Source organism: Mixophyes fleayi, chromosome 2 (genome assembly GCF_038048845.1).
Source record: "Mixophyes fleayi isolate aMixFle1 chromosome 2, aMixFle1.hap1, whole genome shotgun sequence".
NCBI classification, from domain to species: Eukaryota; Metazoa; Chordata; class Amphibia; order Anura; family Limnodynastidae; genus Mixophyes; species Mixophyes fleayi.
In genome coordinates this window covers 46,683,209-46,698,785 of record NC_134403.1, presented here as the reverse complement: position 1 = coordinate 46,698,785, position 15,577 = coordinate 46,683,209, and the positions used below count along the sequence as shown (strand labels likewise).

General features: G+C 43.5%; 2 protein-coding genes across 4 annotated transcripts in view; one reads left to right on the top strand and one right to left on the bottom strand.

Moving 5' to 3' along the window:
- NUP58 (nucleoporin 58) overlaps positions 1-4,914 on the bottom strand; it is a 45,430-nt gene extending 40,516 nt beyond the window's left edge. For 2 of the 3 annotated variants that reach the window (XM_075198914.1, XM_075198915.1), the window contains exon 1: positions 4,689-4,914. In XM_075198914.1, the coding sequence (XP_075055015.1) occupies positions 4,689-4,795 (107 nt within the window). In that variant the 5' untranslated portion in view covers positions 4,796-4,914. The remainder of the gene's footprint in view (positions 1-4,688) is intronic. The other variant, XM_075198916.1, reaches the window with a different exon arrangement.
- A 6,286-nt stretch (positions 4,915-11,200) lies between these two features.
- MTMR6 (myotubularin related protein 6) overlaps positions 11,201-15,577 on the top strand; it is a 52,455-nt gene continuing 48,078 nt past the window's right edge. Inside the window, exon 1 of the mRNA XM_075198913.1 lies at positions 11,201-11,582. Within this exon, the coding sequence (XP_075055014.1) occupies positions 11,559-11,582 (24 nt within the window). The 5' untranslated portion in view covers positions 11,201-11,558. The remainder of the gene's footprint in view (positions 11,583-15,577) is intronic.

Below are 15,577 nucleotides of genomic sequence, written 5' to 3'. Positions count from 1 at the left end.
CTAAGTATTTATAAAATTCTCGGGCGGGGAGGTGGAACTTTTCCCGTATTTGGGTAAAAGAGGGTAAACTCTGTCCCTCAAGTAAATCAGAGTGAAATGGCCCCATTGATTGTCCAAGGATAAAGGTTTAAGTCTGGAATAAGCTTGGCAATAGCTGCTAATAACATATTTTTAGTAGGCACCATAAGGTCAGAGTTAGCCTCCAGCACTCTGTACCACACTGCTAGGGAATCGCTGGTTGTTCGTGGTAGATGAACAGGCAGTGGTCGCCAGACTTTAGATACCCAGATCAAATCTGACAGTGGGAACTGTAGATTAAGTGCTTTTTCCAGGTCGACCCATGGTTTCTGGTATGGGGGCTGGGACCAATCTCGGAGTTGGGAGAGTAACAAGCATCGTGATATTTTCATAAATCTGGTAAAGGATAGCCCACCCTGTTTAGGTAAACTCATCTGAGAGTTAGCTATACGAGGGGGATTAAGTTTCCAAATATATTTGATCATAATCAAATGCAATTTATCAAACAGTAGTTTAGGAATGGTTGCCGGTATGGTTCAAAATAAGTACATAATTTTTGGTAAAAGAAGCAACTTGAAGGCCGCAAACCTTCCAAGCCAGGAGACTTCGCAGCAGACCCAGGATTTGGTTAAAAGTAAGGACTTGTATTAACATTGTAAAATTTAAATTAATCGTATTTTCCAGGGTAGGGGTGATTTGAATGCCCAGGTACGGAAGTGCTGTTGTCTTACGAAAATATAGAAAGGCATTTTTGAGGCGATTCACCTTCAATGGGTAAATATTTATTGGGAGAGCTTCCGATTTAGAGGAAATTAACTTATAATAAGAAGCGCGACTGTAAGCGTCAAGGATGTTACGCAGGGTCAGCAACAAAGTCTTCGGGCTGGTCACCAAGAGCAATATGTCATCTGCAAACAGACATAACTTGTGTGAGGTATTCTTAATAGCGATACCTGGAAACTATAGTGAGGATCTAATGGTTTCCGCAAGGGGTTCCATTGCTAGAATAACAGATCAGTGGCGACTGGGTGCGGCAGCCCTGTCTTGTACCATTTGTTATTAGAAAGCTATCGGACAAGAAGCCGTTGCTAAACACCTTAGCTGAGGGATTAGAGTATAGAGCAGAGATGGCTGTCAGAAATTTGCCCTGAAAACCAAACTGAAGAAGGACTCTTTCCATGTATCCCCAATGTAACCTATCAAATGCTTTCTTGGCATCAAGGAAGAGGGCAAGAAGTTGTGATCGGGATTCTGAGGCCCATTCTAAAATATTAAGTACCCTCCGTGGGTTCTCCGAGGCCTGGTGCTCCTGTGCAAAACCTACCTGATTGGGGTGGACCAGGGTCAGAAGGAGGCCATTGAGCCTATTCGCTATTAGTGTAGGATATATTTTAATATCAGAGTTTAAAAGGGTTATTGGTCTGTAGTTAAGACATGGAGCAGGGTCCTTCATCGGCTTGGGTACGGCAACAAGTTGGGATTCTAGCATTTCGGTGGTAATGACCGTTGTGTTTTACCCACATTAAACAATTGCTCAAACAAAAGGAGGAACTCCTGAAATGTAACATAAAAGTCATTAATAAAACCATCAGGTCCTGGAGCCTTGTCCCTGGGGAGACTTAATGACTGCTAGGATTTCAGCTTGGGACCAAGGGGTAGACAAGGCGTCCGCAGTTTCTGGATCTATAAGCTGCTTAAGAAACTATCTATATCCGCCGGGCTCGGTTGGTGTGAAGGTACTATCCTTCTTCAAATTATAACGTTTGACATAGTACTGTGCAAACATGTTGGCTATGCCTCTAGGGTTAGAGTCGAAGTCTTGTCAATGCTTATTGACTTTTGGACATTAGTAATTTCTGAAGTTGACCTCGGACCTGTATAGCTCTTTGATTCAGTTCTGTAGAGGGACACTATTTTGGGATTCTAAAGTTTACAGCTTGGCTTCAAGCTCTTTTTGGATATGACCGTTGGCTCTTTTCAAACGAGACCCCGTCTGGATCACTACACCCCTCAGAACCGCTTGTTTGTGTCATCTGGGGAATTAGTTTGACAATATCGCGGTGTGGCATTTTTAAGATCTAGCTTAGCTTCTAAAAGGGTCAGGAGATATGCCGTCAGCGCCACGGCCTAGGAGGTACATAAGCTCTTTCACACTGCCACAACCAGAGTACTGGGGAATGATGGCACCATGTGATTGGTGAGATTTTTATCTGTTTAGTAGCCTGAAGTATCCACTTGTCAGTGATGATGAGATCTATGCGGGAATATGAATTGTGGACGGGAAATGAGTGAAGGGGAGGATCTAGTTTCGGGCAACTTTATTAAAGTCTCCCATTATAATCAGCCCATCCTCTATGTGTCTCAATTTCCTGAAAAACTCCTTTCAGAAAAGGGATCTGTCTGGAGTTTGGGGTACACAGTGAGACCAGGGTGACTGGTTTATTTTCTAATAAGCCGATCAGAATCGGATATATCTGCCCGCCTTACCTGCTATAGCAGTTTTGTGTATAAAGGTAACTCTATTTCTAAATAATATAGCTACCCCGTTGTGTTTAAGAGGACCATTGGCTGTAAAACAAGTTGTATAGTGTTTATCTCACAGAATAAGATGGGATACAGCCATAAAGTGCTTTTCCTGCAATGCTACTACGTCAGCCTTAAGTTTATAAAATGAAGTTAGAGCTAATCTCCGTTTATTTGGGTAGTCTAAGCCCCTAGCATTTTGAGTAAGAAAATTAACCATCTACAACAATAACTCTGGCTATAGGAACCCACACCCGACGGTCAAATGTTAACCAATCTCTCAACTCAAGAAGCAGCCAGCTGAAGTAAAGGTTGAGAAGGTAAAGTTGCGAAGGACTGGTTAGAAGTATTAGTGTTCCAAGAACAGAAGAGAGGGAAGGTAGGAGGAAAGATGGGGAAGGAGAGAAAAAAATAAGAGGAAAGAAACTGATATAACCCAAGACATTGGGTTAGAGTATTTGCTGGTAGGGAAAGAGACATATCATTTTTTAAAGCTTCCCTTATCCCTGATACTATTCACACTAATGCACCCTCACAGCTATCCCAATTTCCACTCTAAGCCACATTCGCTCCTCTTGTTTCAGCTGTGCCCTCTTACACTTAGAATGTAAGATCTCTAATGAACAGGGTCCTCCATGTCCTTTGTCTTCATGTCTGCCTTATATGTCCTTGTTTTGTGTATGTCCTGTTTTCCCTACTGTATGGAGCTGCGGACCACTGTGGCACCTTACAAATCTACGATAATAGAAAAAACTTATTTTAAAGTTCTTTGTTAGATGTATTTAGACATATGACAATGATAAATTAGTTGACAGTGTGTTTGGTGATAAATACAGACTTAGGTTAGCTCTACAAATCACAGGTTTTGCCAACATGGAACTGTATTGTGTATATGTGCATGGTGTAATGTGCATTATGTTCCAAGACAAAATACATTTCTCTCATAACAACTACTTTTTAAATGTAGACAACTAAGAATACAAAATGCAGTAGATAACAGTTCATCATCCTCTTGAATCCACCCCACAAAGAGGCCATTACTAATGCAAACATTGGACGATATAATTAATTTCCAATATGGCCACACACAGACAGCAAAATTGAGTATGATCTGAACATTCAGGCTGATTCACTTCAGCTTTTTGTGGGGGCTTGTACAAGTGGTTTGAAGAAGACTAAACACACAGCCCAAAATGGGCCCTCTGCTATAATCTTCTGATCACATCTATGTACATGCCTGGTAGCCATCCTACCTATTGTGATGGATTATTACCGGACATTCGGGTCATCTCCCGGCTATGCACAATGCAACAGCAGACCTATGCCAGATAACACAGGTGTGTAGATAGCATTAAAATGCCAATGACATTTTGGGTATTCAATTCCAGATCAAAGTACATTCATGCACTTTCTTTAGGGAAAAATTAAGAATGAAAAAAGCAGAACATAAAATAGTAGATTTAGCTGATGATAATATCAATGCAAATTTGATCAAATAAAGACCAACCTCTCAATGCACAATACTGGAATGAATGAGTGCAAAGCATCCACATACTTTAGGCTTTTATTATGAGAGACCCAGTGTACTACAAGAATATGATCACACTGCAGCACAGCAGAGCAGCCCAGGGTGGCAGAACAAGACCACACTGTCATACCTCTGTGCTCTCTCCTAACTCTGCTCCCTGTTGGTTAAGTGACTAATGTGGAGAAAAGTGGACCCAAATAGAAGAATAGCTTCGAAGTCAATCGCTGCCATTAACATATAGCATATTACATTCTCTACCACGTGAATGGGGAGGCTGAGGAATGCAGACTTTTGTTATTGTTATTAAATGCATACTTCATTAGACATTAGAGAGTAAATAAAGTTCTATGAAATAAGTAAATAATGACGATTAGTGATAAACATGACAATGATCCCTTTAACTTATAAAGCCCAGAAAATAACTGCTATATATATATATATATATATATATATAGGCAGAATAAGAGAAAGTATAATTTTATATAGAATAAAAGGACATTAGCAGAGGCACATTTTAATATCTGTAAATTAGGAAGAGTGAGAACTATATATGAGGTAGACATAGGTCAGACATGCTGCAGGATGCTCATGCCTGGGTCTCTGTCATGTGCATCCTCACCTCGCAGGCTGGGTTGTCCCAAAGGAAAATGGCGCCGCTGTCCCTGTGGCCGGATTCAGGGTCGTGGTGGCGGCGCCCGGTGCCCCGAAGCTGAACCCGGTTGCCATGTCGCTCCTAGAGGATGTCTGTCACCCCAGTGCGAGAGCCAGACGCCGGAAACTACTCAAACCCCGCGTCCAAGGCCTGGTGGGGAGCGGACGCCGGATGATGACATCACCGACAGCTTCTGACACTTCTACCCAGCAGAATGCAGCTTGCCAGTACACTGACGTCACAAGCAGCGCGACAGCGACTCACAGTGCTACTGCTAAGCTGCAATAACGTCAGTGGAATATTGTGAAGATGAAGAAAGTGTATTTTTTTCGTGAAACCAAACAAAAACACACTTAAATAGCCTGCCAATCAAGGAAAAGTGTCATTGCTTGCAGTCAGAGAATGTTTATTTGCATACATTCCTTCTCCATCATCATCACCATTTATTTATATAGCGCCACTGATTCCGCAGCGCTGTACAGAGAACTCACTCACATCAGTCACTGCCCCATTGGAGCTTACAGTCTAAATTCCCTAACATACACACAGACAGAGAGAGACTAGGGACAATTTTTATGTAGTTTACATTATAACATCATGCACGCTTATACTAGAGCTTATTTAGCATAGCTCCTGACGTTGTCCCTGGGCAAATTGAGCTGTGTGATCTTGTTTGGTTGGCGCACCTGGCGTAATAAGCAGACCCCAACTCTTACCCTCTCCGAAAAACACCTCTGCATTGCCAAGTGCACCTTTAGGGAGGTTGCTCAACTCCTCAAAGTCTTGGCAGTGGGGATAAGGCTGGCTACATACAGGTTTTTCAGCTGACTATTGGGTCAATTGAGTGATTGACCAATATCGCGTTAGGGTGTATGCCAGTGGATTACAAACTTTTTCAGTTCAAGGCCTCCAAAAATTTTTCAAGGCACCCCTAAGCCAAAATAATTACCAAGTAGTCCCCCCACCTTGCTTACCACTGGCCCTGCCCAAGGCACCCATGTGAGATCTCCAAGGTACCCCAAGGAGCCTAGACGCACAGTTTGGGAACCACTGGTGTATGCTATTCGTACCGATCATCGTTCCATTCGATCATTAAGCAGAACCATATATCTTGTTACAATGTTGTTCTAATCGTGCAGTCATGATGAGGATCTCCATAGAGTTTACAGAGTCGTATTAGACTGCTGATTTTTCAAGTCACCGATATTTGGGGACTTTGCAGGGGAAATTTAAAACGGCTATGTCTTTAAAGACATTGGCACTTTAAATTTCCCCTGCAAAGTCGCTGAATATTGTCGTATTATGACAGTTGAAGAGCACAGATCTGAGGGTAAATCTTTTAAAACATGTATAGAGTGTACGCATGAATCGGCATGCTGATCGTGACACATTGGTCGGAAAATACTGTAGTATGCACCCAGCCTAAGTGATCTACCAATATATTTTTGGACTGTGGATGAAAAGCACCGTGAGGAAACCCACAAGATAATGGGGAGAATTAAAAACTCCTTAATTGAATAATACATTATGAAAGAACAAAACACATCTATGTGCTGTTACTTATTCATTGTGGCTTTTACGCATACTTACCAACTTTTAAAGACAGCCGTCCGGGAGGGGGTCCGTTGAGGGGGCGTGGCCACACGGGGATGCGCCGTTTGGCTCCGCCCCCTGTCAATCATGAGACATTCTGGCCAATCGCAGCAGGGGGCGGGACCACGATGCCGCGGTTAGCCCCGCCCCCACCATCTACAACAACGGGGAGACGCTGGATCCGGGATTTTTGCCTGCTCTCTCGGGAGTCCGGGAGAACTGAGAAAAATTCGGGAGTCTCCCGGACATTCCGGGAGAGTAGGCAACTATGCTTTTACGTCTGCTACTAGAGCTGAGTTACCATCCATTGTATGTGTAGTTTTGGGGCCCCACCACTTATCAAACAGGGCCCTTAAGCACGCAGCAGTCTGCCTTCATGATTATTCTTTCCAGAACTCAATAGCATAGACCTTGTAAAATGGAAGGCTCGAGGAGCATCTGAAAGAGTACCTTAATGTTACTGGGTTGAGGTAAGGCTATCTTCCCGTACGACCTCTAATAACACAGACCACACAAACAAAAAACCAACTCTGCTGGGGGCTTCTTGAATTCATTGTTATTGTAATATGTTGTGTAGGGAAGCCTAGTAATATCACTTTACAGGCTTCCTAGGTACACTGCCATAGGCATATTTCCCAACTGTGGCGATTTAGGCGGGACAGACCTGACAGCCGGAACATCTGTCCCGAATAACTAGGAACGTTGGAAGGTATGTCCCGTTCACAGTGGTGATGAGCAGGTGGCGGCAGCAATGGTGTCTCCAGGGGAGGGGAGGGGCTTGAAGGAAGTATAAATCTTCAGAAGCATTAGATGCACCCCTGGGGTGTGACCATGCCCACCATGACATGGACACACCCTAATATTAACGTGGACACTCCAAAAAGGGGGCATGGCTGTGCCCTGATTGAGAAAACTTAAATGTTGGGAGGTATGCATGTGTTATAGCATTCACAGGACCATTCCAGTTTTTTTGGTAATTTTTAAATATTTATTTCCTAAAATTCACACTCCTTTTATATCAATAAACAGAATCAGAGGGAATATAATGCCATAACTGCTTCAATACATTTGGCACACATAAGACTGCATGAGATGTCCATGATGGTTATGACAGATGAAGAGCACAGATCTGAAGTTAATCTTGTAAACAGTGTTTAGTGTGTACACATGAATCAGCTGCTGATCAGAGCTTCTTTTTTTTTTTAATCGTTGGTAAAATAGTTAAAGATATCATATCGGGAAAAGTTTTCTGTAGTGTGCACCCAGCCTAACTGACATGTGAATTTGTGAAGAAAACAAAGACAAAACATTATTAAATTAAGTTTAATATGACAAATTCACAATGCTTATTGTATACGAAAAGATAATAAAATGACATTCAGAAGAAATATAATTGTGCAAAACATTTCTTAAAATAAACAGGAAGAAAACAGAAACTGAAAACTCACATGAAATCTGCATAGCGGAAGGCTGAAAAATATGCAGAACCTCAATAACAGATTAATCCCCAAGTGACGATTTTCTAATGATGTTAGCAATTTTAAACAGTCTCTTGCTTCCCACAATTCTCTTCACTGTGAGGTCACTAAAAAAAAAGTCTGAGCATGGTAATTGGTCTGTACAACACTTTTTGTTAAGATACATTTCTATGCAGGAATTCTATAAATAGGATACTTCTCTAATGGAACATAGCAGAAATATCATATTAACTGCAAAAAACAGTGGTCTATTATTATAAATTAATAGACCACTGTGGCACTATACTATGTTACTATAGGGAATATTACTCTTATTAATTGGTGGGACAGAACTTCTCTATCTCTTCTCACTGATCACATAATTCTCAGTATGCACAGCCTCTGCACGGTGCTATAAAACCTTATCTGACAATATGAGCTTATCTATAGCTGGAGCACTCTGGATTGTCTGTGTAAACATTCCTCTATATCCTGTTAGATTCAGCATTAAGGCTGGGTACACAATACAGGTTTTTCACCAGGTTATTGGGCCAATCACACGATAAACGACCGTTCAGCCCGATATTGTATTAGTGTGTATGTAAGGGGTCCGCTGGGGGGGGGGGAGGGGATGTCCGAGCGCCCAAAACACTGCAGGACCTGTCTTCGTATGCAGGGAACTCGTTTTGCTGTAAGGGAAAAGGGGGAAATACGGGAGGGACAGCTCCGCAAGGTGAGTGCACCACTGAAACAGCCCTCGTCGCGACTTTACTCATGGACGCGAGTCTACGACGGCGACTCCCTCTATCCCTTCTGCTCAAGGTCCTCGCTCGCCGGGGTCTTCCGTAAACCTTGTCTGACCAACATATGTAAAACAAGGGAGACAAAGCCTCACAGAACACTCCCTTCCCCAACACCCCAGATACTCACGGAATCCCGAGAAAACCGCTACGGAACACACCGTACCTTTTGCCTCCACGACCGGCCCGAGCCCCGGCTGTTAAGCCCACCTGGTCTTGGGGCTCAGGACTTTAGGTGCCCTTCCGGAAAGATGGAGGGATTCTATAAGCCACTCCAGAAACCTTACCACTGGACTATCAAGGGACCCAGTGTCCCCTACGCTACTCCGGGACCTAGCGTCCTGCTAGACCTGGGCCGAACACCCACTGCCAACTATGAGGGTCTACTGCCCTGCTAACCATCAGGGACCTTCTGTCCCTCTAACCGCAAGGACCCAATGTCCTTGTTACACTACAGGGCAGCCACCCTGCTACTCTGGCGGGAGCCTATCGCTCCCCTCACCTTGAGGCCTGCGCCTCTCTACACTGAAGGGCCTGGGCCTTTTGCTCAACCTAAATGAGTATTTTTATACTTACCTGCTCCGCACAGGAACTCCGCTTGCCGCGTCGTCTGCGGGTCTTCCAGCCGCCGGCACCTCTTCTCCCGGTCAGCATTTCCGCAGACTTCGCGGCGGGAGCGCTCTTAGCCCTTATCAGGGCTCTCCGCCGATGCTCCCCGCTCCAGCTCCCTCTCCGGCGTGTTCGCGTGGCAGGGTAGCTCACAGCCCTTTCAAGGGCTCCTTTCCATTTTTGACAGCGTCTCCGGCACTGGACGTCCTCTTCTTTCTCCTCCGCCGGCGAACACTCAAGATGGCGGCGCCCAGCGGCTTATAAAGCCGCGGATGCGCCGTCGTTGGCCTGTAGCCGCGAGCCCTGATTGTCTCGAGACGGCGCCAAAAGTTCAAATGTCCGGAGGTGAGCCAGGATTGGCTCGCCTGTCCGGCCACTGATTGGCCAGCAGCGGGAAGTGAGTCCTGATTGGCTCAGCTGCCCGCTGCCACCGGGACCTGCAGGGGAAGAGGAGGAATACTCACCGCTGGAACGGTGAGTAGCTTTCTTCTTCTTCTTTCTTAGCCCGCTTCACGGGCAGCTGATCCGTGGGGCACTTCTCCACATGTACGCTCCAACGATTAACAATTATAGTTCCAAAGCACATTGTATTGTTTGATTTTATTTTTAAACTGAGCTAAAAATCTTGTACAACGATGGAACAATGTCATGCCGATTCTGCAGTGTGTATACACTCACGACCAGCAGTGTAGGCAGATCTCTATGTAGTGTGCAGAGTCACAATCTTTTCAGCCGATGGTTATGACAGATGAAGAGCACAGATCTGAAGGTAAATCGTGTAAAATGTGTTTAATATGTACATATGAATCAGCACTTTTTTTTTCAGTCATTGGTAAAATTGTTAACGATATTGCCTCAGGAGAAATTTTCTGTAGTGTGTACCTAGCCTTACCCCTGGTTTCCTCACAATAACTTCACAGGTACTCATATCATTGGGAGTACTCATTTATATAGTTATATTCTATTTTCTTAATTCCTGATTATGTTCTAATCATGACAAGCATACATTACATAACCATGGCTCCCTAAAAGGATATGTCCACCTCTGTGAACAATTTTTGTACATTTTCAAATGAATCCCCCTACTACATAAAATGATTGCTTCATTAGAGTGTACTTGAGAATAAAGTACTCTCTCTGGCTACCTCATGGGGTGGTGGGACATTGTATGGAGACAAAATTGTGCAGCATAGTGTTTTACATTTAATAATGTAGAAAAGTCTTCACAAAGTCCTTGATGGTTTTTCAGACCATAAAACCGCTCCCCATACTTTGTTCCCAAATAATGTTCATCAGGATTTATGTGAAGTGGCAAAATAAGAGAATATGGAAAAACTGGGACATAAACATAGGAGCATAATGGGTATTATAGCCCCACAGGGTCCTCCTAGACCAGTGATGGGCAACAAGCAGCGGTAGAGTGGCATGCAGTCCGCTGAGCCTTCACCTGCGGCCCCAGCTCCTTCCTGTTTTATTGTCAGATGTTTGTTATAGCTGGTAACACTTGCTTAAAACGCCTGCTGTGTTATTACAGATAGGTGTCTCTTTAAATAAATATATTTTTAGATTAATTGCACACTTGCCAACCTTTTAAAACTTCATTCCGGGAGATCCTAGTTTGGGGGGCGTGGTTGGAAGGCGGGAGGGGCGGGTCAAAATGACGCAATTCACCGCAAATCGCGTCATTTTGACAGCAAGTTGCCCTAGGCGGGACACTTGCCTGCTCTCCCGGGAGTCCGGGAGACTTACCCGAATTTTGGGAGTCTCCCAGTTGGCAGGTATGATTAATTGTACTGCACAGTCCTTTTGAAGATCAGAGGGCTTCACCATGTGGCCCTTAACTGTCCTAGACATGTGCTCAGATCCATCAGCTCACCAGAAAAGTGACCATGGAAATTATTTTATACTGACGACTAGACAAGCCACATCCATATTTTGGTCCAACGTCTTCTTAGTAAACCTGAAGATACATTTTCCTGAGTATGTGGTCAGCACCAAAATGCTGTGAACCTCTTCATTTCCTGCAATATCGCTGTGGCTTTTGATGGAGCGGATTTTCTAGGCAAGGATTTAAAATGTCAGTCTCACAACCATTATTGTCCATATACAACTCTACTAGCAGAAGGCAGAGTCTGCAGAGTTTACTGTGACCAACAACACATGATTCGACCACTGTAGCAGTGCCCTCTGTGACCTGACGGTGGCGCTATTCCCGGCGTTCTGATTCTGCGCCGCCGCAGCATTGCCCTGTGCTGTCATTCCTGCTGGATCTGATCGCACCAGGAAGTGTCTCCCAGTTACAGCAGCTGCAGGAAGCGAGAGGACTGAGCTAGGAGGCTGCACCCGGTCCATGGTACATCTTATAAAGGGGGTCAGAGATGGAGCACATCCGGACCACTAAGGTAAATACAGAATTACTCCATAGCAGCACCTCAGCAGGGGCTTAGCTCATGCATGTATGAGCTGTGTTTTTTTATAGCAGTTTTGTTCCTCTCTATCCTTGATGTAGGTAAGAAGGAACTGCCACAGTCATGTGCATTATATATATGGACACTCATCTGGATGATTACATAGGGTGCATGCAGCAAACATAATGACATTGTGTTTATTGTACAGGAGTAACCTCCCTTTTAGTGGCAATTGCTTCTTACCAAGTATCATGTTACCAGACCTGACCTGTGCATGTGTGGTGCTTGCATAATGTGTTTGTACATTTCAATATAAGTCTGCTATCAGAAATGACTATAGTAAACAGTATATTAACACGATGACACAGTGTTATGATGCATGCAACCTGTGGCTATTCTATTATTATGGAAGTACAAGTGTCAACACTTCTATCGCAGTATGTTGTCATCTATTACTGTATGCTTAGGCAAACTGAGGCTCTTCAGCTCTTGTGAAACTCCATGTCCCCATCATGCCCTGCCAGCCACAGATCTTTGTGTTGCCTAAGCTTGGACTAATATATTAAACAAAACACAAAGCTATTCTGATCACAATCTAAGTGGTTAATGTCACAAATGATGTGATGACATATTTACATGACAGTTTTCTGTTAATTCAGTTGAGCAGTTATTGCCCTTACTTTGTAATAACATTTTACTTCAAAAATCACCTTCCCTTAACGCAGCACTAATACCTATGGCAGGGGCAAACGCAGGATTTGTAGAGATGGGTTTCCACACCACGCCACCAGTGGGCATGACCAGCATGCATGGGGGCGTAGCTATAATATTAGACAGTGCTTGACTGCTCTCCAACTCTTTCTATCTCTATAATATACATGGGCAATGCTGCATGCACTACTGTTAGGTGCACACAGCTCTCCCTTTTCAAGCAGAGCTGTGTGAAGCGGGGGCTGGGTCCAGCCACCTCAGTTATACAGTGCCCCAGGCTTGGAGGGGGGTTTCTGGGCACTAGGAAACCTCCTCGGTTTGCCTATGTATGGTAAAGATTTAACGAATGTGCCCCTAACCGTAGTCTTGGGAGCTGCTATATGGAGCCATTTTTCATTGGGTTCTTGTTGGTTCTGTCATACAAACCAGCAAATCAATGCCATTTGTCACTTTAAAATGTTGCCACAGGGGGTTTCCTTGAGCAAGAGGAACAAACCCAAGCCACAATCTCTTGATTGCCATTTGAGATTGATCCTCAACCCCCCTTCTTCCTCCCCGGTTATCCTCGGAGGATGTAAGAGCCCCATGAAAACAGCTTCTTCCTCATGTCTCTGTATTTTATTTAATTTTATTCTGGATTTACCCCTTTCAGCTATATACAGTACTGTGTTTGAAGTGTACCATATAAATAAACATATTTGTACATGCAAACAAATCTGTTTGTTTTCTGCTGTATCTAAAGATACAAGTTTAGATATTGCTGAATAAGTTGCTTTGAACCTTAGAAAGGAAGTGGTAACTAGAGCATTCTCCTACATCAAAGAGCTGTGTAAACTGACACAACTTGGGGTATATACAATACTTAGAAATGTAGAACACACTGTGGACATATGAATATCTCTATGACTTCTGAGTCCATCTGACTTTGGTTTAGTGTTTCTAGATAAAGCATAGAACATAAAAATACATTTCTAAATTTTCAGCAAGTACTATATGTGTAACTTGGCTACATGAATAAAGTATTAGACTGTTGGCCACACACATTACATTCTGATTAGAGTGAATCATTTTTGTTGGATCAAATCTAACACCCTTCAAGGGACAAATGTAGAGGGCCAAATTGCACAGACCAGATTACAATAGTCAAAAGTGATAGAAATTAAATGGAAATTGTTTGCATGTTACCTTACTATTTATGAGCTAGCTGGTGACCCATAGATTGTAAGTTTGCGAGCAGGGCCCTCTTACCTCTTTGTCTGTTTTACCCAGTATTGTTTATTTATTATTTGTCCCCATTTGTAAACCGCTACGGAATTTGCTGGCGCTATATAAATAAATGTTGATAATGATGACCTATCACATGGACAGATGTTATCAGACAACCTAATTTTCCACTCTGATAGATCAAATGTAATCCAATCAGCCTTAGTTCGATCTGATTTTGATTATTTGGGATGGGGCTTCACACTGTACAATTGTTTGTTAATTTGATGGAATGTAAAGTATTAAGTGCAGAGCCACTGGAGATGCGATAAGGGGGTATTTCACTAGAAGATACTGTAGTCACACATCCAATGCAGCTAAAGCCCATAGATAGTGCTCTGATGAGCTGCATCTGTCAAATTTCTAATCTGGGAGTCCCCTGAAAGCCCTTCAGTGCTAAAAGGATTAATGTATGGCGGGATGTTGTTAATGGTGGATATATGAGGGGCCCAGGCTCATATTTTGCAACATGGCCAAAGGGCCTTCAACTGTGCCGCTAAGAATGCTGTCTCATATGGGCTGGCAAAAAAAACCACTCTGATTCAGGTGGCATTTGCGAAAGTTGGCATCACCAACTTTCACAAGTACTACTATGGAGTATTGTTGGCACAATGCATACAATCCCATTTCCCACCAGGCACCATACTGTGGGTGGACATAAAGACCGCTGTAACAGGTGTCTTCTCAATTAGCTACTCTGGCTCCCATCGGCTCTTTCTCTGAGACCTGTTCCTGCTCAGACACAACCTATAATTTACTTCTCCCTTACTATTTGGACTTGCTGTAACAAGATGGATAACTTGCCCAGCTTTTCCCCTTTGGGTTAACCCTCCAGGGCTCTCATTACCAGTGTCCTCCCTTTGGTCCAAAAGAGGAATTCTATTGTTAAATAACCTCCCCAGGGCTCTTCCCTTGGTTCTCAGACTTAGCAGATTTATCTGGCTTCTCTAAGGGGCAGTTCCACCACTATTTACAGATTAGGCATTTCTTCCACTCTCTTAAAACCTGCATTTTCATCAGACCAACCTCTATGGTAGAGAACCTTTTCCTTTCTGGCCAGTCCTCCAAGGGCCTTATCTCGATGCTTTACAATCTTCTCACCATTTCCAATGGTGAGAAGGACCACATGACCTGCAGAAGTAGACAGATAATCACAAAGGAGTTGCTCAAAGCTTCATATGTGTCTATGTTAAAGAGAATATCTACAAACTATTTTACGAACGCTATTATGTCCCAACTATGCTCCATGCCATTTATCCTGATGCTTCTTATGTCTGCTGGAGGAACTGTGGTCACCCAGGGTCTTCCCTGCACATCTGTTGGAGCTGCCCTAAACTCCAACCATTCTGGAAAGAAAGTTATCTCCTTAGCCACAAACGTCATTACTTTGCAGATCCCACATGACTCCAAGCATATCCTGCTCTCTCTGCCTGTTCCAGACGTTCCCAATCACTCTCTTAAACAGCGTAGACACATCATGAGTACCGCAACATGAGAACTAGCAGCCCTGTGGAAACGGCCTCATCGCCCTACCGCGATCTTGATCTGCAAGCAGGTGTGGTACACCTGTCAATGGAACACATAACAAGTATATTGAGTAACTCCTCTGCCAATCTTCACAAAGTATGGTCCTCCTTTCATGGTCAGTCTTTACTCAACCACTAAGCCAGTAGTTTGTCTTTGTTCTGTTGGGATCTTGCTCTATTTCCCAATGCTCCAGTGATTCCCCCTCTTAGGGTTAAATGTATTAAACTGCGATTTTGACAGCCATATTTAAAATGCCACTTTTATTAAAGACAAAACTCACCTGCTTTTGCCTTTTAATAAAATTGCATGGCTATGAAAATCGATGATTTGACAAAACTGCAATTTAATACAAATTTACCCATTAGTCCTCCGTGTGGTAATTCCCGTCACCCCACCATCCTGTTCCCAAGTCCATTTTCTCCCTATGCTATTCGCTAAAACCTGCACTACCAGTTTTTCTTTCCATACTTTGTTTCTGGTTATAACAT